This window comes from Vombatus ursinus, unplaced genomic scaffold (genome assembly GCF_900497805.2).
Source record: "Vombatus ursinus unplaced genomic scaffold, bare-nosed wombat genome assembly UNPS02014777.1, whole genome shotgun sequence".
NCBI classification, from domain to species: Eukaryota; Metazoa; Chordata; class Mammalia; order Diprotodontia; family Vombatidae; genus Vombatus; species Vombatus ursinus.
Genome location: NW_020954555.1, coordinates 1,001,076 through 1,028,212, shown reverse-complemented (window position 1 = coordinate 1,028,212; position 27,137 = coordinate 1,001,076). Strand labels below are relative to the sequence as shown.

Genomic DNA, 27,137 nt, shown 5'->3' with positions numbered 1-27,137 from the left:
CAGGATTTAAAAATTAAAACGACTTTGGAGACCATTCCAGTCCAAACCCTCATTTTTAGAGAAAGAAACTGACGCCCAGGGAGGGGAAATAATTTACCCACAACGAACCAGATATAAGTAATGGAGACAGCATTCAAATCTGGGTCTTATGAGTCCCAATAGGGTGCCTTTTCGATTAGAGCAGGATTATATCATGCAAAGCAAATCCTGAGGGTCAGGTTTTCCTTCATATGAGAAGCATACACTTTCCTAGGAGTTAAAAACAAATAGAACCAGATGTGGCTCTTTCAGAGATCACCCCAGGGAATTTACCTGGACTAGAAGTGCGGTGAAAGGTTACTGTGATAACAGATTAACAAAAATGCCCTCAAGCGGGACTCTAAACTGTAACTCCCCCTCTTCCCTCACCTCACCCCGCCCCGCGTCTGAAAGGGCGGCTCCTTTCCAGCCCACCAGAGGGAGTAGCAGCCCAGACTGCATCCCAGTCTGGCCTAAAAGGCCTATGGGAGATGTAGTCATAGAAAGCCTAGCTCAGGGAACCAAGAAGGAATAGCAATGCCCTCTGGGAATCGTAGTCCTGTCGCCCGAAGGAAAGCCCTCTCTCGAGATGACTCGCGATGCCTTTTGGGAATTATAGTGACAATCGGAAGGCCTTCCGGGCTTCCTCAGCTTCCGCTGGTCCCACCCCTTCTTCTAGGAACCCTAACTCCCAGAGGGCAGCGGGGCGCGAGAAAGTGAGAGGTCGAAGTCTGAGGGGGCTCCGAGGCAGGGTGAGTGTGACTTGTGGCGGCCCCCGGGCCCCGCGGCCCCCGGGCCCCGCACCCCCTCTTGAGCCCCTTCCAGCCCCCTCCCACGACTCTCCTCCTTGACCCCGGGACACCGACCCTGTCATGATCCTTTTCATTTACCGAACCGCTCAGTGAACCCCGCACGACGCCTCATAGCCCCCCTTAGTGAGACCCCGACCCTTCAGAAACCTCCAAAGACTCCTCATAGCCCCTCTTACAGGCATACCCCAAACCCCGCAATGAGAGCCTCTCCAAGTCTTAGGTCTGACCCCTTACGAACCCCCCAAATCCCTCAGTGGAACCCCATGACTCCTTATTGACCTCTTTACTGCTACCCCGGCCCTTCAGTGACCTCAGATTCCTTGTAGCCCCTTTTACAGTGCCATTCCTGACACTCCCAAATCTTTCAGTGACCTCCCATTGACTGACTCCTCATAGCTCCCTTCTGACACCCCCAAACCTCTCAGTGAGCCCCCTTCTTAACATCCCTCAAGCTTCTCAATGTCCCTAATGACTCCTTAAAGCCCCTCTCAAACCTCTCAGTGACCCTCATGATTCCTTATGGCCCCCCCATGCCTGTCAGGAACCCTCTATGACTTCTCATAGCCCCTCTCACAGTCCCTTTACTGACCCATCTCAGATCGGTAGGATTCCCCCACCATTGACCCCTTATAGTCCCCATTATAGCCCTCTTATTGACATCTCTCAAACTCCTCAATGACCCCCCCAACACTCAGCTCCCTTAATGAACCCTTACAATCTCTCAGTGACCCCTATTACTTCTCATAACCCCTCTTTATTGCCCCGTATCGACCCCCCTTAAGCCCCTCATTGATCCTCTCTAATGTCTCCTAATATTCCCCTTTATATCCCCACCTTCCTGACTGCGCTTTCCCTTAGATCCCTCATTGACCTGTCCTTGATTATTCGGCCTTTCTTCTGACCTCCTGTCTGATTCCTTCAGTGACCCTCTACTGGCCCCTAGAGTACTTCTTAGACACTACCCTGTACACTGGCAAGTACAGTTAGGTTGGCTATAGTAAAAAAGAGTGTGAGATAGGAACACTGGAGAGAAGGCTGGAAAGATGGAGGGATTCCAATTCTGGAGACCTTTTAGGGACAGGATAAGGAATTTGGACTTTATCCTGTAGGCATTGGAGAGCCATAGAAGATATTTAAGCAAAGGAATGATTGGATCCGACCTATGCATTAGAAAGATGAATGTGCCACACTGTGCTAGATGAATTGGGGATGAGGAGGCTGGGAACAGAGAGCTTGGATAGGAGGATGTTGCAACCCAGGAGGAGAAGACGAGGGTGTGAAATTGGGTGGCCATTGTAGGAGTGATAAAGCACTAGGCCAGGAGAGATTTGGCCTTGGTTACTGACTACTCAGTCACTGAGAACCTGTCCCTTGGCTGGTTGGTGTCTCATTTATGTAAGATGAGAATGATTTCTTATCTCATCTCATCTGGTGTCTTCCAGGGCCTCAAAGAAGGCACCAGGGACTTCCTTCTTTTAAATTCCATTTTGAAAAGGAAATTGACATTGACATTGACATTGACAAAAGCTTTACCTAGCCAGTTTTGGTGGCATTGGTCTTTTTAATTCTGTCCTTTATCAGTCCTGCTGCCCAGTCCACTGGGGTCTCAGGAGCAGATGGACAGATGTGGAGTTGAGTTTAGGGCTTAATCATTTTCTGAGCCCCTCTCTGTGGAAGGGGGCATTCCAGGTTCTGGAAGAACTCTGAGCACAACGGCCCCTGTACCAAATAGATTGGTTGGAAAAGATTAAAGGAGCTTAGGGTTAGGCAGCTGGGCCCGTGATCATTTAAAGGGGAAACAGCATTTTGAAATGTCAGGGAATAAGGAAAGTAAAAGAGAGGCAAGGCCTTGTTAACACAAACTTATCAAGTATCTACTGTGCATGGTAAACTATTAAGCTATAAACTCCTTGCGAAAAAAGTTTTTAACTTTTATGTACTAATCGCTCATAGGATCATAGCTTTGAAACTGGAAGGAACCTCAAAGACTATTTAGTCCAACCCTCTCATTTTACAGGTGAGGAAACTGAGGCCTGGAGACATGAAGTGACTTACCAAAGTCACACAGGTTAGTAAGTGACTGGGCTAGGATTTGAACTCAGGTCTTCTTATTTCAAATCCAGCTTTCCCCCTCTACCCCCTTGCTGTCCTGCCTCCCTGTTTTCCATACCTTCTGTCCTGGAGCAGTGGTGTAAAACTCAAATAGAAATATTGTACATAAGGATCCCCAACGTTGCCCATTAACCTAGAAAACTACATATTAACATTATCTGTGTTTTATTGTATTTTTACTTGTTTTGTTAATATTTCCCAATTACATTTTGATACAGTTTGGGCTGCACTTGGGAGTGTTTGTGGCAGGCTGAGTATATGATATTTCTGTCCTAGAATACTGGGAAGATAAGGTTTGAAAAGCAGTCAGATGGTGAAGAGCCTTGAATGCCAGCCAGGGTAAGGAGTCTGGATTTGATCTTCTTTACTCCTGGAGGGAGCGGGAAGAGTAACACACTTTGTGTGTTAGGAAGATTAATCTGTTAGTTCCTGCAGGATGGCGTGGAGAAGACGGGAAGTGGGAAGCAAAGAGCAGACATAAATGCAGACACAGTGTGAAAAAATAATTTATTCCAATGAGGGAGGCTGTGTAGAATAGTAGAGCACGCACCAGATTTGGAGGCCGGGGATCTGGGTTTGAATTCTGGCTCTTTCACTCTGAAGTTGTGAAGCCATCGGCAAATCCCTTCACCCTGAACCTCAGTTTCCTTGACAGTGAAATGCTCAAAACTCTTCAGTGGCTGACAGTTGCCTCAAGAGTAAATTACTTAGCATTTAAGGCCCTCCAAAATCTGGCTCCAGTCTACCTTTTCAGTCTGATTTTATATTGTTCCCCTTCCAGAGCTTTCTATTCCAGCCAAGCTAGACTGTCCTTACAATCTGTTCCCCAAACTCAGCATTACATCAGTGTTCTATGTTTGCACAGACTGTCCCCTATGCCTGGCTTCAACTCTCTCCTTAGCTCTGTCTCAGAATTCTTCTTTTCCTTGAGGGCAAGAGCCTCTGTTTAGGTGGTACCGCCTTCATGAAGTATTCTTTTATCTTCCTCTCCCTACCCCCAGTTTGTTAGTTCTCTCTCGCCCTTATAGTCATCTTGCATTGACTCATATCTGTGTGTGTGTGTGTGTGTGTTTTGTATTCCTCAGCAGAGTGGACGCTCCATGGGGTGAGGGACTCTACTGCCTTTGTATCCCATCCATGGCTTACTTACATATAGTGGAGACTTAATAAACATGTATTGAAGCTAGTTAAATAACATACTACATACACTATTTGCTTCTGAGGATGTTGTGAGAAGAGCATTTTGGAAACTTTCAAGCACTATAAAAATAGGAATTATTACTTCCCTCATAGATCAAATAAAAGGATATCATAATAACTCACATTTTTATAGTGCTTGAAAAGCATTTTGATCACAACCACTCTGTTAGGTGAGTAGTGCAAGTATTATCTCCATTTTACAGATGAGGAAACTGAGGATCTGAGGGGTGAAGTGACTTGCCCCGATCCCACAGCTGAGGCAGAATTGATGGCTCCCGTTTGTAAAGCATTTCGCAAGTTACCTGGGATTTGGTGCTCTTATTAGCCCCATGTGACCGAGAAAGAAACTGAGGCTCAGGGGAGTTAAGTGGTTTGATGAATGCTGCATAGCCATAGAGTGTCTAATGATGGAATTTGAACTTAGGTCTTCCTGACTCCAAGGTCACCACTCTACTTCAGAAATGACGTGCAAACTATAAAGTGATATAGAGCTAGTCAGCTGATCAGCATTTATTAAATGCTTGCAGTGTGCTAAGCACTGTAGATTCGAAGAAGGGCAACAACCATGGGCCCTACCCCCAAGGAGCTCCGGTATAATAGGGGAAATAATACGTAAGCAACTCTACACAAGTTGTAGATACAGTGTGAGGGGGAATCAGGAATGACTTCTTCTAGGAGGCAGGTGGAGTCTTCAAGGATGCCAGGAGGCAGCAGAGGTCAGGAGCTGGAGCATCTGAGGTATGGGGGACAGTCAGAGAAAAGGAGATGGAGCATTGTGGGTAAGGAGCAGCAGGTCGGCCAGAGTGGAGGATATGGAAGGAGACTGGAAAGTTAGGAAGGGCTCTAAAAGCCAAACAGGATTTTCTGTTTGATCAAGAACTATCTCTTGCCTTTCTTTGTATTCCCAGCACTTAGCACGGTGCCTGACACCGAGGAGGCACTTAAGAAATGCTTATTGACTGACTGATCCTGGAGATACAGTAATAGAGAATCATTGGAGTTTTGTGGGAGGGTGATGAGGTGGGTCCTGTGCTTTAGGAAGATTGTTTTGCCAGCTGAGTGGAAGACAGACTGTCATGGAGAGAGAGTTGAGGGAGGGAAACCAGCCAGCAGGCTATTGGAGTAGTCAGGCCAGAGGCACTGAGGGTCTGTACCAGGGTTCTGGCCATGTCAGAGGAGAGAAAGTGGGCATTTACTAGGGATATTGAGGGGGTTAGAAATGATATCTTGGCAACAGGCTGAATATGTGCAGTATAGGAGAGTGAGGACGCAAGGATGACACTGAGGTGGTGAGCCTGGGTGACTGGGGGATGGTGGTTCCCTTGATAGTCAGAGAGACTTTGGTGGATCTTAGGAGGAGAGAATGAGTTCTCTCTTAGCCCTGTTGGGTTTGAGATATACACAGAGCATCCAGTCGGAGATGTCCATTTACAACTACAGACAGAAAATGAATACGTGTGTTCTTTAGCTACATAAGGATGACTGTCACCTGGTGCATGTTATTGTTGTTCAGTTGTGATCTCATGGATTATAGCATGCCAATACCATCCATGTGGCTTTCTTAGCAAAGATCAAACTGACACCTGCTAAAGACCTTAGCTTTAAAAGGCCAAGGTCTTACACTGCATCTATCTGGAGCTGTCTCCAGTCATCTCCAGCTGTCCTGATGTGTATCTGGCCACTGGACCCAGATGGCTGCAGAGGAGAAAGTGAGGCTGGTGACTTTGCACAGCCCTCCCTCACCGTAATCCAATTCACTTGCACATCATGGCATCACCTCTCTGATGTCATGGTCCTCTTCAAGAACAGAAGGACAAACAACAATAACAAGAAAGATGTTAGCAAAGATACTGGAATGGTTTGCCATTTCCTTCTCCAGTAGATTTTGCATTTTTTTGTTTGTTTGTTTTCTTTGCTAGGCAATGGGGTTAAGTGACTTGCCCAGGGTCACACAGCTAGTAAGTATCAAGTGTCTGAGGCCACATTTGACCTCAGGTCCTCCTGACTCCAAGGCCAGTGCTCTAGCCACTGCGCTACCTAGCTGTCCCCCCTTCTCCAGTGGATTAAGGCAAGCAGAGGTTAAGTGACTTGCTGAGGGTCACACAGCTGGTAAATAGCTGAGGCTGGATTTGAATTCAGGTCTTTCTGACTCCAGGCCCAGCACTCTCTCCACTGAGCCATCTAGCTACCCTGCATGTTATTACATAGGCACATCAGCTGCCCCGTCTCCCCCTTCCACCTTGGCTGTGAACACTTCTATCCTCTTGTTTGCAAATTGGCAAAAGAGAGGGAAGAAAGCCTTGGCATCACGACATATGAATAGTATCTTTCATCTGTACCCAAAGTGCCACTGTTAAGACAAATGTGGTGCTCTGTAAGGGCTGGAGAGGCCAGAGTCCCGGGTCCCATCGCCCTCTGCTCTGGACCCAATAACTGTGTTTGCTTCTGCCCTGCCCTGCCCTCCCCAGAGCCAGGCATCCAGCTCAGTCAGCACCACCCACCAGTGTGCCTGGCCCCTGATAGCGTGTGGGTGTTGGCTTCTTCCTGTACGTGGAAAGGGGTTTTTTGTTTTGTTTTGTTTTGTTTTTAATCCTAGCATGGGACCACTTTGATGAAGTTCAGTCTGCTTCAGCCTGGGGTAAAAGCAAACAACCCTCCAAATGTTCATTTTGCCAAAGCCAAGTGGAAGGACCTTGAGTGTGCTCCTTCCATTAGCAGAGATGATTTCGAGTAGACAGCTTTTCACTTGAGCCCTACTGTGTCTGTGAGAGAAGAGCAGAGTTTATCAGCTCTAGAGAAAAAAAGAAATGGGGGGAGGGCATAGTTAAAACTTGAACCTTGAGCTTTTCAGTTTGTGGTTTGGTTCCTTGTACATGAAATGTATATTTTGAATTCAGTTCAGGTAACATTTATTGAGATCCTGCTGTGTGCAAGGCACCATGCTGGGGCTGCAAAGATACCAATTTAACAGCCCTTATGGAACTGAATGGCCTACTAGAGGGATATAACATATATACAAATAAATATAATACAAGGTAAACTGAGGGAGGCAGCCCTTAAGATGGGGGTGGGGGAGATACAGGAAAGCTTCACAGAGGCGGTGGCATCTCAGCTAAATCTTGAAGGAAGTCAGAGATTGGGAGAGGCTGAGATGAGGAGGGGAATGCATACCCAGGGGTGGGGGATGGCTTGTGAGAATGTTTGGGGACTGGAAATGGTAAATCCAGTTTCGGAAACAGCTAGTATTCCAGTTTGGCCAAAACATTGAGTTTTTGAAGGGAAGTAACATGAAATAAAGCTGAAGAGACAGGGAGGAACCATATTGTGAAGTATCTTAAGCACAAAGCTAAGTAGTTTTCATTTTCTCCTAGAGGCAATGGGGAGTCACAGAAGGTTTTTGAAGCTGGGAGTGACCCTATCTTTGCCTTAGAAATTATGTTGGGAGAGATGTGGAGGATGAATTAGAGAGACTGGAAGCAAGGAGACCAATTAGGAGGCCGTTGCAGTGTTTGAAGTGAGAGGTGCTCAGAGATTAGACTAGGGCAGTGACGGTGCTGCAGAGACAGGGGAAGGGCTCCAAGAGATAAGGGGTTGGCTCATTTTGTGGACTCACCATGTTCTAACTTTTGTTTTTTGTTCTTTTGCTAAGGTAGTTGGGGTTAAGTGACTTGCCCAAGGTCACACAGCTAGGATGTGTCAAGTGTCTGAGGCCAGATTTGAACTCAGGTCCTCCTGACTCCAGGGTCAGTGCTCTGTCCACTGCACCACCTAGTTGCCCCTTGTTCTAACTTATATTGTACTTAGTCTGCATATATGTGTGAGCAAAGAGATTCAGAGACTGGGTGCGCAGAGAGACTGCCCACCTCCTCCTGCTTCTCTTCTGCCAGAGCAGGCCTCTTTGTTTGCTCTCCTCAGCGGGTGGTTCCTGGGCCGAGTTTAGGAGCCAGAGTAAATAACCAGGAAGAGCTGAGCACTCCCAGGATGGAACAGATAGGAATTCCCTAGGTGAAGACAGATGTGAGAATCTTCTAGGGGCCTCTCACTAATGCACAAGGTCCTGATGGACCCATGCTGAATCCCTAGGCTTGGAGGCAAACAGGACACCTGCTTAGAGCTCTCAGGCTTCACCCCGTTCTCCAGACAAACTCACCCCGAGGCGCCCTCCTTGGGCACTTCTCCTTAGTGCCCTCCCTCCTGCTCTGCTGCTCTGGTGTGTCTCCTCCTTTCTACTTACAGCTGATTCCCTTAGGACCAGGCTTTCTGCTGTACAGGGTGATGAGAAGCTGCTTCAAGAACCTCACTCTACTAATGTGCTAAGTCAGTGCCCTAAACATTTGTCAAATAATTACCACGGCCTCTGAGCTTGAGGCTGGACAGACAACGATGAAACAAATGATGCAGTCCCTGGCCTCAGGATTCTTATAATCTAATGGGTGTGGGAGAGGAATACAACGTGGGCACAAATGAGTAGGATACAAGTGAGGATGAGATCAGTTCCCAGAAGTCCAGACTGAGAAATTTGAGGAGGGAGCCATCACTTTCCTCTGAGGAGAGGAAATAGGGAAGGCTTCGTGAAGGGGATGGCACCTGAGTTAGGCCCTGAAGGAAGGACTTCCTTCCTTCAGGAGGATGGAGAAGCAGGTCTGCGCATTTCAAGCATGGAAGAAAGTTAGGAGTAAGGGCACAGAGAAAAAAGAAGACAAGATTAAAATGGGGGGAGCAGAATAGTACAGTTTGAGGAAGACAGAATTCACAAAGGGGAGGAGTGTGAGGTAAAGCTGAATGGTCCCTGGACCCTGTTTGGGGAGGGCCTAGAATGCCAGAACCAGGAGCTTGTACTACATTCAGCAAGCAAAGAGGGGCATGGCTAAGAGATGTGTGTGTATTAGCAAAATTGTATACAGAAGGCGTGGATGTAGACAGTGTGGAGCGCAGAGAAATTTAAAGGCAAGAAGAGCAGTTATGATATTATTATGATAGGCCAGGTGGAAAAAAAGGTAAAAAAAATTGGAGAATGACTCATTTATGTAGTGTGTTAAGGTTTACAAAGCTTTCCCACCCGATCCTGAGAACCAGCCAGTGCCACCATTATTATCTCTTTTACAGATGATGAAACTCAGTGCCAACATTATTATCTCTGTTTTAGAGATGAGGAAACGTGGGTTTAGATGGGTAATGTGATTTGTCCAAGGTCATTCGACTAGAAACAATCGGAGCTGGCATCTGAACCCTGGTCTTGTGACTTTCAGTTGTTTCCTACATATTCACCACTGCATGATCCCACATAGCAGGCCAGTGAGGTCTCAGGCATGCCCAGAAGCAGTGAGCACATCAGTATGGGCTCAGGTAAGGGAGGGAGAGAAGGCAGGAGAAGTAGGTTGTGCCCACAGGGGAGAGAACATTAAATGCCAGGGTAAGGGATTCTGTAAGAATTCTAGGCTAAGCTGACAGTTTCAGAAGCAGTAGCTTCCCATTCAGACCTTCTTGCCTTTCTTTACTTTGCTTTTTCACCTGCCTATATACCTTTTGTCTCAGCCAAAAGACCTCAGTTCCAGGCCTTGTTCTACCACTCATCAGAATGAACAAGTCAGGCCCCACCATGGGCCCCAGTTTCTCCTTTGTAAAGTGAGGGGGTCGGATTAGTTGTCTTTGAGGCCCTTGCTAGCTCTGACATGCCATGTTCTAAGCCCTTCCCATTGCTAACGTTCTCAGTTCTAAGCTGTCTTCCAGCTCTGACATTCTGTGATTGTTATCTGCCCTCTTCTTATCTGTGTCCTAGTTACTCATCTTTCAAGCTGATGCCCTAACTCTTCTGCGAAACCGTTCCTGACTACACACTGATCTTTTCTCCTTTCTGTACTATTGTACTTATGGTTAGGCCTGTTAGGCCTGTAGTTTAACACTTACTTGGCCTGGAATTGTTTCATGCATGTCAATTCTGTATTCTCAGCTGGATTATAAACTTCTTAAGAGAGGGGAAGATATCTCACACGTATTTCTGAGGTTTGCAACCTCAAAATCATCTTTAATTCTTTCCTTTCCCTCCCTCCTCATATCCAGTCAGCTACTAAGTCTTGTGAGATTCTACCTCCCTAACCTCTCCTGCATCCATCCACTTCTCCCTGCTCAGCACAGCCACTGTCCTCATTCAAGCCCACATCCCCTCTTGCCTATACTATTTTAATGGGCTCCTGATTGTTCTTCTCACTCCAATTTGTCTGCAATTCAACTTCCAAATGAATATTCCTAAAATATAGATATGACCATGTCACTCTGACCCTCATTTTCTTGATGTAGCTAGTGGCTGCTATTATAGGATTTTTTATGCAAAAAATTAAGAACACAAAGAGATCACACAAATGGGAAAAGGACCCACATATACAAAAATATTTGTAGCAGCTCTTTTTGTGGGGGGAAAGAATTGGAAACTGAGGGATTGCCCATCAGTTGGGGAGTGGCCGAACAAGTTGTGGTATATGAATGTAATGGAATACTATTGTGCTATAAGAAATGATGAGCAGGCAGATTTCAGAAAAACCTGGAAAGACATGTATGAACTGATGCTGTGTGAAGTGAGCAGAACCAGGAGAATCTTGTACAAAATAACAGCCACATTGTGTGATGACTAACTTTGATAGACTTAGCTCTTCTTAGCAATGCAAGGATCTAAGACATCTCCAAAAGACTCATGATGGAAAATGCTGTCCACATCCAGAGAAAGAACTATGGAGTCTGAATGCAGATCGAAGCATATCTTGTTCTCTCTCTCTCTTCTTTTGTTTGTTTCTTCTTTCTTGTGGTTTCTCCCATTGGTTCTAATTCTTCTTTAAAACATGACTAATATGAAAATAGGTTAAATATGAAGGTGCATGTTGAGCCTCTATCAATTTACATGCTGTCTTGTGGTGGGGGGAAGGGAGAGATGAGAAAATTTGGGGAAGTGAATGTTGAAAACTAAAAATAAATTTATTATTAAAAAAAAAAAAAGATAAATGTTGAGGCTTCCTTGAAGTAGTCCAGTGATACCGCCATTCACAGATGTGAGCCAGTGGATACCACCCAAAGAACTTTGCAGTGCTGCGGTGCCCAGAGCGCCACAGACTGGGAAACCACTGACTACTGCTCAGAGAAAGGGCTTCCCCTGGAGTCACTGCAGGGTTCACAGTTGTTCTTGGGCTGATAGGAAGGATCTGTAGAAGCAGAAACAGGAGGGCCATGTTGTAAAGAGTGGCAACTGTTCCTGGGCGGGGGAGGGGGCGGAGCCAAGATGGCAGACAGAAAGCAGTGACTGTCTTGAGCTCTCTCCCAAAGCCCTCCAAATACCTAAAAAAATGACTAAACAAATTCTAAAGCAGCAGAACCCACAAAAAAGCAGAGTGAAACAAATTTTCGGCCAGAGACAGCCTGGATGGTTGATAGGAAAGGTATATCGCACCGGGCAGGGAGAGGAACGCAGAGCTGCGTGGGCACGCAGGCCACAGTGACCCTGAAGCAGGCCTCAGAGGACTGAATCACGGGCAGCTGTCACGGTTTCCAGACTTCTCAACCCAGGAACACCAAAGACAAAGTGGAAGGTCAGTGGGAAAAGTCTGTGACTGCAGTGAGAGAGGAGCTAGGTCTCAGCCGCAAGTCTCGAGCGTGGCCTCTGAGGCAGTGACTGTTTCCTAAGCTTCCGACCCACACACTGAGGGGGAATCAAGTGGCTGATCAGAGTCTTTGCCAGTGCTGAGGCAGGAATCTCTTGCTTTGCCTGTGCTTGGATCTGGGTCACAGTTCTGAGGGGTGGTCCTGGGGCGAGGAGGAGCGCTGGCATGTGGCTGTGGAGAGGAAACACCTCGCCCCTTATCATACCACCTTGGAAGAACTGAAAATTTACAGGTCCCTAGAAGTACCTCTGAAAACAGCTGTACAAACCCCCAAAGCTTGGGACAGTATACTCTTCACATTGGAAGCAGACTTTTACCTTAACAAAGAGTTTAAAACTCAAGTAATTGGGCGGGATCATGAGTAAGCAGTGCAAAAAAAGTCAGACTATATTATCTTACTTTGGTGACAAAGAAGATCAAAACATACAACCAGAAGACAACAAAGCCAAAGCTCCTACATCCAAAGCCTCCAAGAAAAATATGAATCAGTCCCAGGCCTTGGAAGAGCTCAAAAAGGATTTTGAGAAGCAAGTAAGAGAAGGAGAGGAAAAACTGAGAGTGATGCAAGAAAATCATGAAAACCAAGTCAACAACTAGCTAAAGGAGACCCCAAAAAATACTGAAGAAAATAACACCTTAAAAAATAGCCTAACCCAAATGGCAAAAGAGGTCCAAAAAGCCAATGAAGAGAAGAATGCCCTAAAAAGCAAAATTGGCCAAATGGAAAAGGAAGTCCAAAAGATTACTGAAAAAAATACTTCCTTAAAAATTAGAATAGAGTAATTGGAAGCTAGTGACTTTATGAGAAATCAAGACACTGTAAAACACATGCAACTGGGAAATAAGAAATACAGGAAATGGGGTACAGAAATCTATCGTGCCCTACAGGAAAATAGAAGGGGGAGGTGGGGAGAGATAGCAGGGAAAGCAGACTAGGGGAAGGGGTATTCAGAATGCATGCCATCTTGGGGTGGGGGGAGGGGTGAGATGGGGTGAATATTTGGATCTCAAAATCTTGTGGAAGTAAATGTTGAAAACTAAAAATAAAAATATAAAACAAATCTAAAAGAATGAAAAACTAGAAAACAATGTGAAATATCTCATTGGAAAAACAACTGACCTGGAAAATAGATCCAGGAGAGAGAATTTAAAAATTATTGGACTGTCTGAAAGCCATGATCAAAAAAAGAGCCTAGATGTCATCTTTCAAGAAATTATCCAGGAAAACTGTCCTGATACCTTGGAACCAGAGGGCAAAATAGAAATTGAAAGAATCCACCGATCTCCTCCTGAAAGAGATCCCCAAAGGAAAACTCCTAGGAATATTGTAGCCAAATTCCAGAGTTCCCAGGTCAAGGAGAAAATATTACAAGCAGCCAGAAAAATAATTCAAGTATTGTGGAAACACAATCAGGATAACACAAGATTTAGCTGCTTCTACTTTAAGGGACCACAGGGCATGGAATATAATATTCCGGAGAGCAAAGGAGATAGGATTACAACCAAGAATCACTTACCCAGCAAAACTGAGTATAATCCTGCAGGGGAAAAAATGGTCATTCAGTGAAATAGAGGACTTTCAAGCATTCTTGATGAAAAGACCAGAGTGGAATAGAAAATTTGATTTTCAAATACACGACTCGAGTGGAACATGAAGAGGTAAACAGGAAAGAGAAAATCATAAAAGACTTTTTAACGTTGAACTGTTTACATTCCTGCATGGAAAGATGATATTTGTAACTCATGAGGCTTTTGTCAGTATTAGGGTAGTTGGAGGGGAAAAAATTATATGTACGTATATATAGATATAGATAGATAGATGGCACAGGGTGAGTTGAAAATGAAGGGGTCATATCTGGAGAATAAAATTAAGGGGTGAGAGAGGAATATACTAGGAGAAGGAGAAAGGGAGAGGTAGAATGGGGTAAATTATCCCACAAACAAAAAACAAAACAAAACAAAACAAAAGGCTCTTACAGTGGAGGGGAAACGGGAAGGTGAGAGGGAATGAGTGAATCTTATTCTCATAGGATTTGACTTGAGGGAATAACATACACACTCAACTGGGTGTGGAAATCTTACCCTACAGGAAAATAGGGGGGGAAGGGGACAAGAGAGTAGGGGAATGATAGAGAGGAGGGCAGATTGGGAAAAGGAGTAATCAGAAGCAAATACTTCTGAGGAGGGACAGGGTCAAAAGAAAGAATAGACTAAGTGGGTGGGTGGGATAGGATTAAGGGAAATAGAGTTAGTTTTTCACAGCATGTCTACTATGGAAGTGTTTTGCATAACTGTACATATATAACCTATATTTAGTTGCTTGCCTTATCAATGAGTGAGGGTGGGGAGGGAGGAAGGGAGAAAATTTGGAACCCAAACTTTTAAAAACACATGTTTAAAAAAAATGTTTTCACATGCAACTGGGAAATAAGAAATACAGGAAATGGGGTACAGAAATCCATTCTGCCCTACAGGAAAATTGAAGGGGAAGGGGATAAGAGAAGTGGGGGAGAGATAGAAGGGAGGGCAGACTAGGGGAAGGGGTATTTAGAATGCATGCCATCTTGGGGTGGGGGGAGGGGCGAGATGGGGTGAAAATTTGGAACTCAAAATCTTGTGGAAGTAAATGTTGAAAACAAAAAAAATAAATAAATAAAGAAGCTTTTCCTAGCTCCCCTTAAAAAAAAAATGGCAACTGTTAGCCAGTCAGAAATGGGCATTGTGGCGGACATTTCCTCTGGGCTTGCTTGTTTCTAGCCGATTGGTGTATTTCTGGCCTGCTGCCTCTCTGGGTCCACCACAAATAACCAAAATGAGATCGTGTAAGCTGGTAGTTGACAGGTCCATGCCTCTCCGACCAAGCTTTAGGATGTAATTCTCAGCTCCCTTCCTTGGAAAATACTTCGTGGCCTTCCATATGCAAACTGCCGAAAAGTTGTACGAACGGAATCCAATCCAACTACCTGGCAGTTCTAAGTCCTCCACCACTGCCTCCCCACCTTAGCTTTTCACAGCTAGGAGAACTTTAAAAGTTAAGTTGAGCTAACACAGGTGGGAAGAGTTAATGTGTGTTATGGGTAGCAGCTGCCTGCCTTCTGGCCTACAACTGCCCTTTCTTTCTGTGTGGCTTTTCCCCAGTGGCGGGCTCTGCGTTCTCCTTGTGCCTTGGTGTGATGTGATGTCGGGATCATTTGATTATGTAGCCCCCCTCCTCTTTGGTGTTCTCGAGTCTGCTGCTGCAGGGGAAAGCGAGCCCTGTGCTCATCAAAGGCTCTCCTGTTTGACTGTGTGGTTCGCAGCAGGCAGCTGCTGGGCACAGAGCTCACACCTGAAGCTCCAGAAGCTTCAGTGGCTCCCTAGTACCTCTAGGATAAAACGCAGACTCTTCTGTTTGGCATTTACAGTCTTTCACGGTTCGACTCCATGCTACTTTTCCAGGCTGATTGCAGATTGCATGATGATCATTATGTTCCAAGCAAACTGACCTATTGGTTCTTCCCCATGTTCAGCATTCTGTCTCCCACTTCCAAGCCTTTGCCAGTGTGTTTTCCATGCCCAGAGCATCATCCACCTCAGGTGCTTACTCCCCAGGAGGCTTATCTGGATCTCTCTGGCTAGATCCCTCCCTCCCCCCTTTTCCTTTGCATTTCCTTTGTGTATCTTTATTTTATATACTTGCTTGTACACTGTCTTCCCTCAGTAGTTTTTAAGCTCCTTGAGGGAACTGACTGCTTCATTTTGGCATCCTCAGAACCTCAGACAATCTCTGGCCCAGAAAGCCAGGGACGATACCGGGGACTTCATCACTCTCAGCAACTCTCAGATGAGAAAACTCCCTGAATGAATGCCAATGAGTCTGCCACCTTCCCAGCAATTTACCATCATAGAGAGTTGCCTAGAGCACCGAATGACTAAGTGATTTGCCCAGCCACTATTTGTCAGAAGTGAGGACTTGAACCCCTATCTTCTTCACTCCAGAACTGGCTTTCTCTCTCTTAAGCCATGCTGCCTCTCACCCGGCACATCGTAGGTGCTTAATAAACTTGTTGAGTGACGTCAAATGTGAAATTTAACAAAAAGGTAAACTGAGGCAATTCTCCACACAAGATAAGCTTATTAATAGGGCGCCAGACCTATTAATAAAGGATGAGTGAATGGCACTGCCTCTGGCCAGAGACCCAGAATTGAAGGTGCAATTCATTTGTATAAGCATGGAACAAAAGAACAACAGAAGGCATATCATTGGTTATGGGATTGGCAAAGTCATGGGGTTGAGGAATCATGATTGGTTACATTACAGAAGTGGGCATAACCCACACATGGAATGAAGACCACCTCTGTCTCTAAGGAATGCTTTTGTGAATTAACAGGTCCCAGCTCCTCCTGAGGTCACTGATCAGGACCCAGGTATGTAGGCCCACTGGCCCCTGGGGGATTAGACAAGACCATCTTTTTAATTGCTAAAGATAGGACGAGGTCAGTTAGTCAAGCTTCTCAAGGATAACACAAAGACCTTGCAGGAAATGATGAGATCATGTTTTATGAAGGTATTGAGAACAGTCTTCTAACTAACAGTGATTGTGGGCAAGTTGAAGTCTTTGGAATCTAACTTCAGAGACTGAACCTTTGAACTCACGAGCTTCTTCGCTCAGAGACTGAGGCTGAGATTTGTTACATAGAATATGCTTACAGAATAAAACCACCTAGAATAAAATCAAATATAAAATGCACAAGCAACATCTGATTTTGACATGGCACCTAAGTGGTGCAGTGGGTAAGTGCTGGGCCTGGTATCAGGAACACCTGAGCTCAAATCCAGTCTCAGACATACTTACTGTGTGACCCTGGGCAAATCACTTAACCACTGTCTGCCTCATTTTCCTAAGCTATGAGGTGAAGGTAATAATAGCACCTACTTCCCAGGGTTGTAGTGAGGATTAAATAAGTTAATTTTTGTAAAACACTTTTCAAACCTTAAAGCGCTATATAAGTTCTAGCTATTATTATCATTATTATCACTAATAATTATAGCATCTGAAATAATGCTGGATAAGCATATCGTGGGTACTCTAGTAGATAGTAGCATATAGTATATGCTAGCATATAGTAAATACAGTATTGTGTAGTGGAAAGTGATCATTTTAAGGGATGCAGAGGGTTTCTAGCCCCTTTCTCTGTGGTCCTTGCCTGAGCTGTTCTGGCTGAACCAGCGTTGCACAAGTCTCAGAGTCAGACTAGTGGATGGTAGGTATGATCAACAGGAAACACATAGAGGAAGCCAGTGGTAGGCTGCTCCCTGCAGCCTCTGTTCTGTTCTGCCCCAGCCGTCAGGCTCAGCTGCCTGTGTTGTCCTCCTAGGTCTGACCAGGCCATTGGAAGCCATGGGAGTCAGCCCTTCCCTGGGGCTTCCACCTGTAGCTGGCCCCCATCTTGTGGGCTGTGGAGATGTGATGGAAGGCCAGACTCGCCAGGTATGCTGTGATGCCTCAATCCTGCTTCTCTCCCTTCCTCTGTCTGCTGAGAATCCTCTGTTTCTCCATTTCTCCCAACGTTTCATGTGATGGTAATTTACTTCTAGTTCCCAAATAGGGAAACTGAGTTTATTCTAGTGATAGAGCCCTGAGGATCAGTCCCCTTAGACTCTTCCCCTTTCCCGTTAGAAACATCCTTACAGAGAGTTAATGATTGGTTCCCTTCAATAGACTAGGCTAGGGGAAAGACTTGGAAAGGCCTCTAGAGTTCAGGCACCAGGGACCTCTTTCAGATCCATTAACCCTTCCTGGGGGGAGGGGTTGCAACAGATGTACTAATGAGAGATTTCTCTGATCTCATCTTTAGCTGCCTCTAAAAATGGGAGAACAGATGGATCATGGGTTAGACTGCATAGTGCATCTGTCTTACTCTTAGGAGTCAGGCTGGCCCCTCTGAGGTCATTGTTGATATACTTTGGCTCCCCATTTCTCCACAGGGGAAGAAATTCTTCCCTTCCTCCTCAGGACGATCCCTTCCACCATCCTGTCCTCTATCCCCTCCTCTCTCTGCTTCTAGCTTCTTCTTCTTGCTTTATTCTTCTTTTTGCTGTCTCGATATTATTTTCCATTGTTTCTCTCTCTCATTCTGATTTCTCCCTTACAATGGACACTCAATTCCTGGCAACTCTGCTACCTCCTGCTATGTAGGATAAATTTGTTGCTTTCTTCTTGTGACCAACCAGCAAAAGCCATCCTAGTAATCTGTTAGTCCTACTTCCTGGAGCACTGGGCCACATTCTCTAGAGTACAGGGACTCAGGCTGTCTTGAGGCAGGGAGCTTGCCTGTCCCGAGCAGCCGTTGCCTTCTTATCTCCAACAGGGGAGCTTCTTCCGCCTCTTCTACCCCTGCCAAGAAACCGAGGGGGAGGTTGAGCAGCCTCTGTGGATCCCCCGATATGAATACTGCGTTGGCCTGGCTGACTTTCTGCACATCAATAAGCGCTGGGGGGGAATGCTATTCAGCGTAGCCATGGGTAAGGATAGGACTGACCTCCGGCTTCTCCTTTCCCTTCTCTGCTACTCGAGAAGGCCCTAAACAGGCAGGACAACTTTTGAAGTGAAAGGAACAGAACCTGCAAACCAAGGTTGGATAGGAATGGGCTCGTACCCACTGCTTTTGACAGTGGGCTGACAAGGTAGCCTCCGTGTTTTGCTACTGTGTTTTCCTCTCCTGGGTGACATGATCCATCCCTAGACGCCCTTCCCCCTAGAATCGCTAATAACCTGGGTCTTTTCTCAGCCCTACCTTCCTGGATCGATACCCTTCTTGTACTCTTCACACCCTCCCCAAGAGAGTGGTGGGATATTCGTGATGTAAATAAGTACCACTGCCTGTTGGGGTCTGGGAGGGCGATTGCTGTCACCCATATTCACTTGCCCCCGAAGCTGCCAGCTCTGGTGCAATGGGGAGTTCCATTTGCCATGTTTCTCCTAGGATCCTGCCGCCTACCCATCAGCTGGAACGGCCGCTTTAAACCACAGGACTCTGGGTACCCACTGATTATCTTCTCCCATGGCTTGGGAGCCTTCAGGTAAGAGCCCTTCTCTGCTTCTCCTGTTCAGCAAAAGCTACTGGACATTAACCCAGGAGGATCACGCTGTCGGTGGGCAGTAGCCAAGCAGAGAAATAGCAGTTTCTTTCCATTTGCTATCCTTTCTGTATTGGGTCACATTCCTATCATAATCTATAGTTTACGAAGCACTTGGCTCCCCACCTCGGAAGGCAGGTACTGCAGTGCAAATGTCAGGGTTCCCATTTTGTAGATGAGGAAAATGAAAGCCAGAGAGGTCTTGACTTGCTCATGATTATACAGCTGGCAAGTAGCACAGAGACTCAAAGTCCTGTCTCTTGACTGCATATGCAGTGCCCCCAGGCAAATGCTATACAAAGATTTCCCTTCTACTTGAGTTCCTTGTCCATGAAGCCTTTCTGGAGTGACCCAAACCCTTTCCCTACCTCAGATACCTTCCCCTCTAAGGTACCAGCATTCACTGAGATCTACAGAAGATTTACCTCTAAGGATGTGAAATGGTAGATAGAAATCTAAGATGTGCTTATCAGGCTGCACAGTGCCCTTTGTCCTCTTGGGGGAAAGTGGCCAAAGATGGCCCTCCATTCGATGAGCCAGTCAAGACTCCTAATGAGATTCTTAAACTCTAACTTCCAAACCTTGGTCCCATCTCTCTCTGAATCTTGCGGATTTTCTCCCTCCCTTTTTGTTATTGACAGATACCGTTCTAATGCTAATCTGTGCTAATCCCTTAGTATTTCATCATTATGGATACTTCTTCCTCTGATGTAGACCAAGCCCTGCTTCGCGAGCTGCTGTGCTCAAAAATTTCATCTCCAGCCTTCTAGGGATGAGTTGGGCAAACATACTTAGACCTCCATGGAGCCCTTCCAACTTGGTAGCATCTGCCACAGCTCGTACCCTGCTGGTGTAGGTTTTGAAAGACCAGAGAGCCCTCAGTGCCACAATGAGGTGTTGGAAGATAACTTAGACAGAGGACCTTTAGGTGGCCTTCTTTTTCTCTTCTTTTTTTTAATTTTTTTATTTTTTACTTTTTATTTTTAGGCAATTGGGATTAAGTGACTTACCCAGGGTCACATAGCTAGTAAGTGTCAAGTGTTTGGTCTGAGGCTGGATTTGAACTTGGATCCTCCAGACTTCAGGGCCGGTGCTCTATCCACTGTGCCACCTAGCTGCCCCTGGGTGGCCTTCTTGAAAGGAAGGATAATGTCTTCTTCCTGATAGTCATTCAGTTCATTCAGCAAATATGTATTAGGTGCCTAGTGTTTACAAGACACTGTCCACCATCCTGAGAGGAATTCCAGCTTGAATAAAACAGCCTCCCCCCTCAGGGAGCTCCACTTTAATAGGGGAATTGAGAAATATGCATAGGGGAACCCAGTTCTAGGCGGTAGGAGACATACCGTTGTCTTATCAGTGACATAAGTGTAAGGGAGCAGATGAGCCAGGGTGGTTCGGGAAGGCTTCCTTCAGCAGAGAGCATTCAAGCTGGCCCTTGGCCAGATGGGGAGGTGGAGCTAGAGCCCCTGGGTATTCCATACAGGCAGAATTGCATGAGGAGCCAGGGCATGGGGCTGGAAAGTGCCCAGTGTTTTCATGGGGTAGTGATTAGCCAGGCTCACCCAGAGCAGAAGGATTTTGTGGAAAAATAGGACCAAGAGATTGGCAAAGACAGGAAGGGGCTGCAGAATCCTCAATCTGAACAATAAGAGTCACTCACATTTCTATGGCATTTTTAACAACTACAAAGTACTTTCTCACAGCAGCCCTGTGAGGTGGAGGGTGTATGTATCTCTCCCATTTCACAGAAGGTGAAATTGGTGCTTAGGCTGACTAAGTGATTTCCTCAGGGTCCTTCAGTTAGAGTGTGCCAGGACCCAACTCCATGTCTTCCAAATCCCTCATTTTACAGATGAAGAAACTAAGGAACAGATTGATGACAAGCCCCCTGAGGCCACAGAAGAAGTGGCAAAGGTAGCAGTTAAGCTAGGCCCTGGGACTGCTGCTCTGGTGTTCTTTCCTTTATGCTGCTTGGCCTCGTGGAAGGCCTTTGAATGCCAGGCCAAGAGGCGTCCTCCTCCAGTCCCCCAGCATCTGCAGTGTGAATTCTCTTGCTTTGAGGATTTCTATCTGACCTTCTCACTTTTGCAGATCTGAATAGAGATACTCACTCATGTAGGAGTGAGAAGTAATATTCTGCTGGGGAAAGATACCGCACGATATGGGGGGCAGGCAAGGGAGGCTTCCCCAGCTTCCTTCCGCTTAGCTATCATCCTCTGCTCCTTTCGCCACAATAACCAAGCAACTGTTTGGGTCTCTGGGACTCCCCTGGCCAGCAGTGGGCTCCCTGTTGCTGCCAGCCCTTTCTCTGGCCATGGAAGAAGGAAGATCAGAGCCTGGGGGTGAGGAGTGAGGTAAACAAGGATAGGCAACAAGCATTTATTAAGCACCAGCTGCATGCCTTGCACTGTGCTAAGCCCTGGAAATACAAATACAAGCAAAAAGGACTGGCCCTGTCTGAAAGGAAGCTACCACATAAAAGCAGAGGGGATCGAGGAAGGCACCTGTGTAGGGGCATGGAGGGAAGGTCTGGACAGAAGCTTGGGGCTCTTCTGGGGCCTTCCTCAAAATGGAAGTTTCAGGAAGATTTCACCAGTGGGAAAAGAGGAGCCAACTGAAACGTAGCATGGTGTCCAGAGAATGAGAGGGAAGCAAGAAAGGAGAGACAGCTTCCTTTTCCTGGGAAGTTGTGGGGTAAAGCCCAAGCCCCTGTAAGGCAGATAACCACTTGGGTCCCTTTTTCTTTCTTTCTCTCTTTCTTTCTTTCTTTTTAAGGCAATTGGGGTTAAGTGACTTGCCCAGGGTCACACAACTAGTAAGTGTCTGAGGCCAGATTTGAACTTAGGTCCTCCTGACTCTGGGGCTGGTGTTGGGCCACATTTTCAAGAAGAGCTGCCTGCCCTTGAGGAGTTTGCAGACCAATGGAGATCCAGGATAGCCCTTTTGTCTGGGCCACTGTCCAGGGGATTCATGGGCAGGTTCAGATGGGACTCTGGGCCAAGGTCCCCACTCAGATGCTGGGATTCTATAATCAGCAGACGTAAAACAATGTTGAAATGCCTAGAGAGGGAAGGATAAAGTCTGTGATTGTCTGGGCTTAGAGAATGACGTGGCCGCTGCAGTGGTGAGCATGAGACCAGCTCAATACTCTTAACCCGGAGGCGCATTGATGGGGTGGGAGACAGCAAGATGGCAGAAGCTCTGTTTATTAAGTGCTAGTAGCTTTCTTTTATATCCCTAGTAACACCTGATCAAAGCATGATCTCCACGTGATAGCCAGTCACCAAGTCTTCTGGACACATGCAGCCCTCGTGTCAGGGGTACGAGTAGGACTTTTCTCCCAATGAGAGGAGAGCCAAGCCAACCGTGGGAGCTGTGTGTCAGCAAAGGAGAGGTCTTGTGAGACTTCCTTGTTTTTGCCACGCAGCAGGTTGTGACCCTCAGCATCTGCTGAGAGAAGCTAGAACTCCCATGAGAAAATTATCCTAACAGAGAACGTACTCAGCGAGTTCCCCATGGCTTCCTGAAGAAGGTGATCTTGAGCTGAGCTTTTAGTGGGAATAGGGAATAGGTGTTGTAGGCAGGAGGAGGGAGCTTGGAAATGAAGGACCTCATGTGAGTCTTCTCCAAAATCAACCTTTGCGGCCACTTCTGGGACAGGGAGGTCTGTCTTCTGATCAGCCCATCTGCTCCATTCTGTATCCTCAGGACCGTGTATTCAGCCTTCTGCATGGAGCTGGCTTCTCGTGGCTTCGTGGTGGCTGTGCCAGAACACAGGTGAGGGATGAACCCTAAGGGGGAAAGATGACAGCTCTTCAACTGCCCTCTAGCTTTCTTCTCCAGCCAGGATCTTGGGGGACCCAGGAAGTGGCATGGGCCAAAGTCCAGTCTCTCATCAAGAGCTGTAGAGGGGGAGAGGGGGCTCAAGAGTGCCTTCTATCTTCCCCTTCCCTTCCTCCAGACAGCCCTATGTCTTTCAAGGGACCATTCTGCCTCAGCCACCTACTTCTACAAGCAGACTGCGGAGGAGAGCTGTCCCCAAGCTGGGTCACTGGAGGAGGAGTGGATTGCCTACCAGAGGATAGAGGAAGGGGAGAATGAATTCCAGATTCGTAACCCCCAGGTGAGTTTGGGAGGGCCAAGGTGTGTGTTTCCCCCAGGCCTGACTCCCCCTCACCCACTCAGAGGTTCTGTTGCAGAAGGTCAGAGGTAGCCCCTCAGGATTGTGGGAGAGGGCAGTCCTGCAGCACAGTAAAGAAAAGGACCTGAAGAGCCTTGCTTAGAGGGCCTGGGCATTGTGGTTTTCTATTCATCCACATTTCTCCAGGACTTTATTGTTCACAGAGCTCTCACCTCACAATAATCCAAGTATTATTATCCCTCTTTTACATGAAGGGAAAACTGCAGCTCTCAGGGGAAGTATCCTGTCCCCCATCCCATAACTAGGAAGTGTCTGAGTTAGAATTTGAACTCAGGTCCCAGAGCCCCAAGTAGAGGGCTTTTTCCCTTATTCTTCCCCATGGCAGTCAACCAGCTCCACAAATGGGAGGCCTGGAGAAGCCTCAGCAACAGCTAAGCCAAAAACCATTAACACTTGACTTGCCAGTGCACATTTGGCTCATTACATTACCGCAAAATGGGCTTGCAATCCCCGAGCATGCAGGGGGTCTGAGGGTGGGGCCCTGCTGGGATTGTCAGAACTGTCTCCTCCTGCGCGTGATTGAGACTTGGCACAGATCAGAGGCTGGCAGTCTGTAAGAAAAAAGAATCATGATGCTTAGAGGATATGCTTTTGAAGTCGCCATAGATAGAATCTTTATTATGTAATGTACATGCATTCACATGTGTGTATTATACATACATATTTATCACACACATACAGCTATGCAGTACACTGCACATGTATGCAGTATACACATATACGCATGCACGCACATACAGCTGCAATACATGTATAATGCATACATACACATATGTAAGTATTTTCTTTTCCGCTATTGCCAGAGATATTTTTAGTCAACCTCACCCATACTGGCTTATACATTTTAACATGTTAATTTACATAAGTGAAGACAGTAACAAAGAGTCCTCCTCCTGAGGCCCTCCTTGAGGGCCCTCAGAAGGCTTTTGTTGGGATGCGTGTAGGGATCTGTGATCGTGATCGGCCCGAGGAGCCCCCCAGTCTCTGTCAGCCATTCCCTCCTCTCCACTTCCGTGTCAGCCATCCTTGTTCACACCTTAATGTAATTTGATTAAGTTACGTGATAGAAAAGCAACAGTAACAACAACTGCTTGGTCGGTTGTTCTTCACAGCATTAGGGTTACTTTGCCTGAATTACGGACTAAAATATAGTCTCTTTATCTGGGCAACTGCTGTGAGTACCCTGCTCCTGCCTCCTGAGCAGCTCTGTTCTGTTGCCTGGGGGGTCCCTTCAGACCTGGCAGTCCAGGAGAGACAGTAGAGGGCATGAGGAAGAATACTGAATTTGGAGCCAGAGGCCCTGGGTTCAAATTCCACTTTTATTGCTCACTTTGTATGACCTTGGGCAGGTCACTTCACTTTGGGCCTCTGTCAAAGGCAGTACTAGATCACCTCTAAGAGAGAACCTCTAAGATCCCTTCCAGGCCTAAATCTTTGATCCTGTAATTCGGGCTAAAATACCAAATCTGACATGTACTAGCCATGGGACCTTGGGAGGGAAGAGAAGGCCGCAAGCACTTCTATGGCACCTGCTATATGCTGAGCACTGTGCTAAGTGCTTTACAGATATTAATAATAGTTAACATTTATGTAGCACTTAATTATGTGCCGAGCACTGTGCTAAGTGCTTTACAAATGTTAATAATGGTTAACATTTATGTAGCACTTAATTATGTGCCAGTCACTGTGCTAAGTGCTTTACAATTGTTATCTCATTTGATCCTGACAACAATCCTGGGAGGTAGGCACTCTCATTATCCCCATTTACAGATGAGGAAACTGAAGCAAACAGAGGTGATGTGACTTGTCCAGGGTCACACGGCTCGTGAGTGTCTGAGGCTGGATTTAAGCTCAGGTCTTCCTGACTCCGGGCCCAGTGCTATGTGCCCTGTGGCGCCACCTAGCTCCTTAGCCCCTCACAGCCTGTGTTTCCTCATCTATCGGTAAAGTTCTATTAGGTTGCGGGATGCTTTTTAACCGTTTAACTAACGTACAGGTGACTGATTCTTGTCTTCTGAGAAGCAGCATGGTGTAGTCAATAGAAAGTTGGACCCGACGCAGGAATATCTGGCTTCAAATCCCGCTTTTGATGCGTACTGTCCTTTTGACCCTGGACAAGCCACTTGTAACCGCTCTGTCCTCTAGGAAACTCTCTGAGACCCTAAGTGGCAGAGAAGGGGCTGAGCTGCTCTGGGAGAGGGGGTTCCCTGTGCCAGGGAAATCACAGACTCTCCCCTTCTGATCTCTTTTCATCTGGACCAGGGGTCAGCAAACTATAACTCGTGGGCCAAATCCAGCAAACCACTCTTGGCTCATGGGTCGTACGGAAACAAGTGGCGGACCGGATTGGAATCTCAAACCTTGGCCTCTGATCTAAAGTATCATAATAGTTTCCAAGCTCGTCTTCTTATCTTCAGACCATCCCCTCTCCCCTTCAGCCTTTATACCACTGCTAGAGTCATCTTTCCAACATTTCTAATCATGTCACTTCTCTACCTTCAAAACCTACTTTGAATTCCACACTGCCTACTAAGTAGAGGAGGGAATAAGCATTTTATGTAGTGCCTATTATGTGTCAGATGCTGTGATAAGCACTTTACAAATGTTATCTCATTTGGTCCTCACAACAACTTTGGGAGGTAGGTGCTATTGTTATGCCCATTTTACAGATGAGGAAACTGAGGCAGACAGGTGAAGTGACTTGCCCAGTATCATATAGCTAGTAAGTGTCCGAATTCAGGTCTTTCTGACTCTAGGCCCAGGGCTCTACCCACTTTGCCACCTAGCTTCTGAATAAAGTATAGGATATAATTCTGACCCTCCCAACATCCAGGGCCAGCCTGTCTTTCAGCCTTCTCTCTTACTCTGTGGCCCATCTTTATCTCCTACTTTCCCCTCCATGGACTTTAGCCAGACTCTGCTGTTCTCCAGCTTCCTTTCTCAGTCAGGCCTCTCCTCTGCATCCCTTCCTTTGAGACCCAGCTCAAGTGCCACCTCCTTCAGAAGCCTTCTCTGCCTCTTCTCCTTAAGTGAATGTGATCTATTCCTCCTCACATGCCAGATAGCACTTTGCCTGGACTTGGCCTGTGTACTTGTCTCCTTCTCCTTCATGTCATGCTCATTGGCACCTGGGTTGAAACCGCCCCTTCCCATTAGAGTGAAGCCCTCTGTGTTGTGGACACAGTCCTTAACCTTTTTGTCACCACAGCCCCAAGGACAGAGCCTGGCTCATGGCGATCACTTCATAAATGTTTGTTGAATTGAATTAGCACATTAGTACAGCCAAATTACTAGATTAGCTGATCATCACCTCCAGAAGGTGACCGAAGAAAGGCAGGACGAGCCTACCCTAAGGGAATTCAATCTGAGTCAGAAAAGAGTCGAGCTAGGAAAGGGGAAGCCCAGTGGTAGCGAGCCCAGGAGCCAGGGAGGTTGGTTCATTCACTCAATCAACAAAGAGTTATTAAAACTTACTGTCTCCCAGGCACTGTGCTAGGTGCTAGGGATTCAAAGACAAAAGATAAAACATTTCCTGCCCCCAAAAGCATATATTTTATTGGAGGAGACAATAAATACATAAAAATGTGCAAAATTTATAAAAAATAACTGTTAGGGCACCTGGAGGGAATCTGGTGGTTTGGGGGGAAGTGGGTAAATTGTGAAAGCCCCCAGCTCACACTCTGCTTCCCTCAAAGCACAGATTCATCGTTAGTCCTGAAGGCCCTTCCTTGTGTATAAACGAGAGGCTCTTAGAATGTCTTCTCTTCTTCTCCTTACCTGTTGAATTCCTGCTCATTCACTCTGGTGGGCACTCAGTTCCCATGGTGTAGTGAATCCTGCCTCCACGCTGGGTGGGCTCTGCCAGCATACCCTCCCCCGGGAGGGCAGCCTAACAATCACCTCCGGGTGGGGGTGGGATGGAGATGGGAAGCCATCTGTTCTCAGAGACCTGCCAAGTTTCTTTGCTCAGACATGTATGCAGATTCAATATGCTGCCAATTAGAATATGGCAAACGTGTAGTAGA

General features: G+C 46.5%; 1 protein-coding gene and 1 pseudogene across 3 annotated transcripts in view; both read left to right on the top strand.

Annotated features, from left to right (window-relative positions):
* The first annotated feature begins 619 nt into the window (after positions 1–619).
* Positions 620–27,137, top strand: part of PAFAH2 (platelet activating factor acetylhydrolase 2) — a 40,489-nt gene continuing 13,971 nt past the window's right edge. Inside the window, exons 1-7 of one of the 3 annotated variants that reach the window (XM_027864862.1) lie at positions 620–770; positions 16,159–16,195; positions 17,147–17,259; positions 18,140–18,293; positions 18,755–18,851; positions 22,620–22,688; positions 22,893–23,034. In XM_027864862.1, coding sequence (XP_027720663.1) covers positions 17,170–17,259; positions 18,140–18,293; positions 18,755–18,851; positions 22,620–22,688; positions 22,893–23,034 — 552 coding nt within the window. In that variant the 5' untranslated portion in view covers positions 620–770; positions 16,159–16,195; positions 17,147–17,169. Of the gene's footprint in view, positions 771–2,847; positions 2,899–16,158; positions 16,196–17,146; positions 17,260–18,139; positions 18,294–18,754; positions 18,852–22,619; positions 22,689–22,892; positions 23,035–27,137 lie in introns of those variants that run through there. The other 2 variants (XM_027864863.1, XM_027864864.1) reach the window with 2 other exon arrangements.
* LOC114045058 lies at positions 6,505–14,735 on the top strand (annotated as a pseudogene).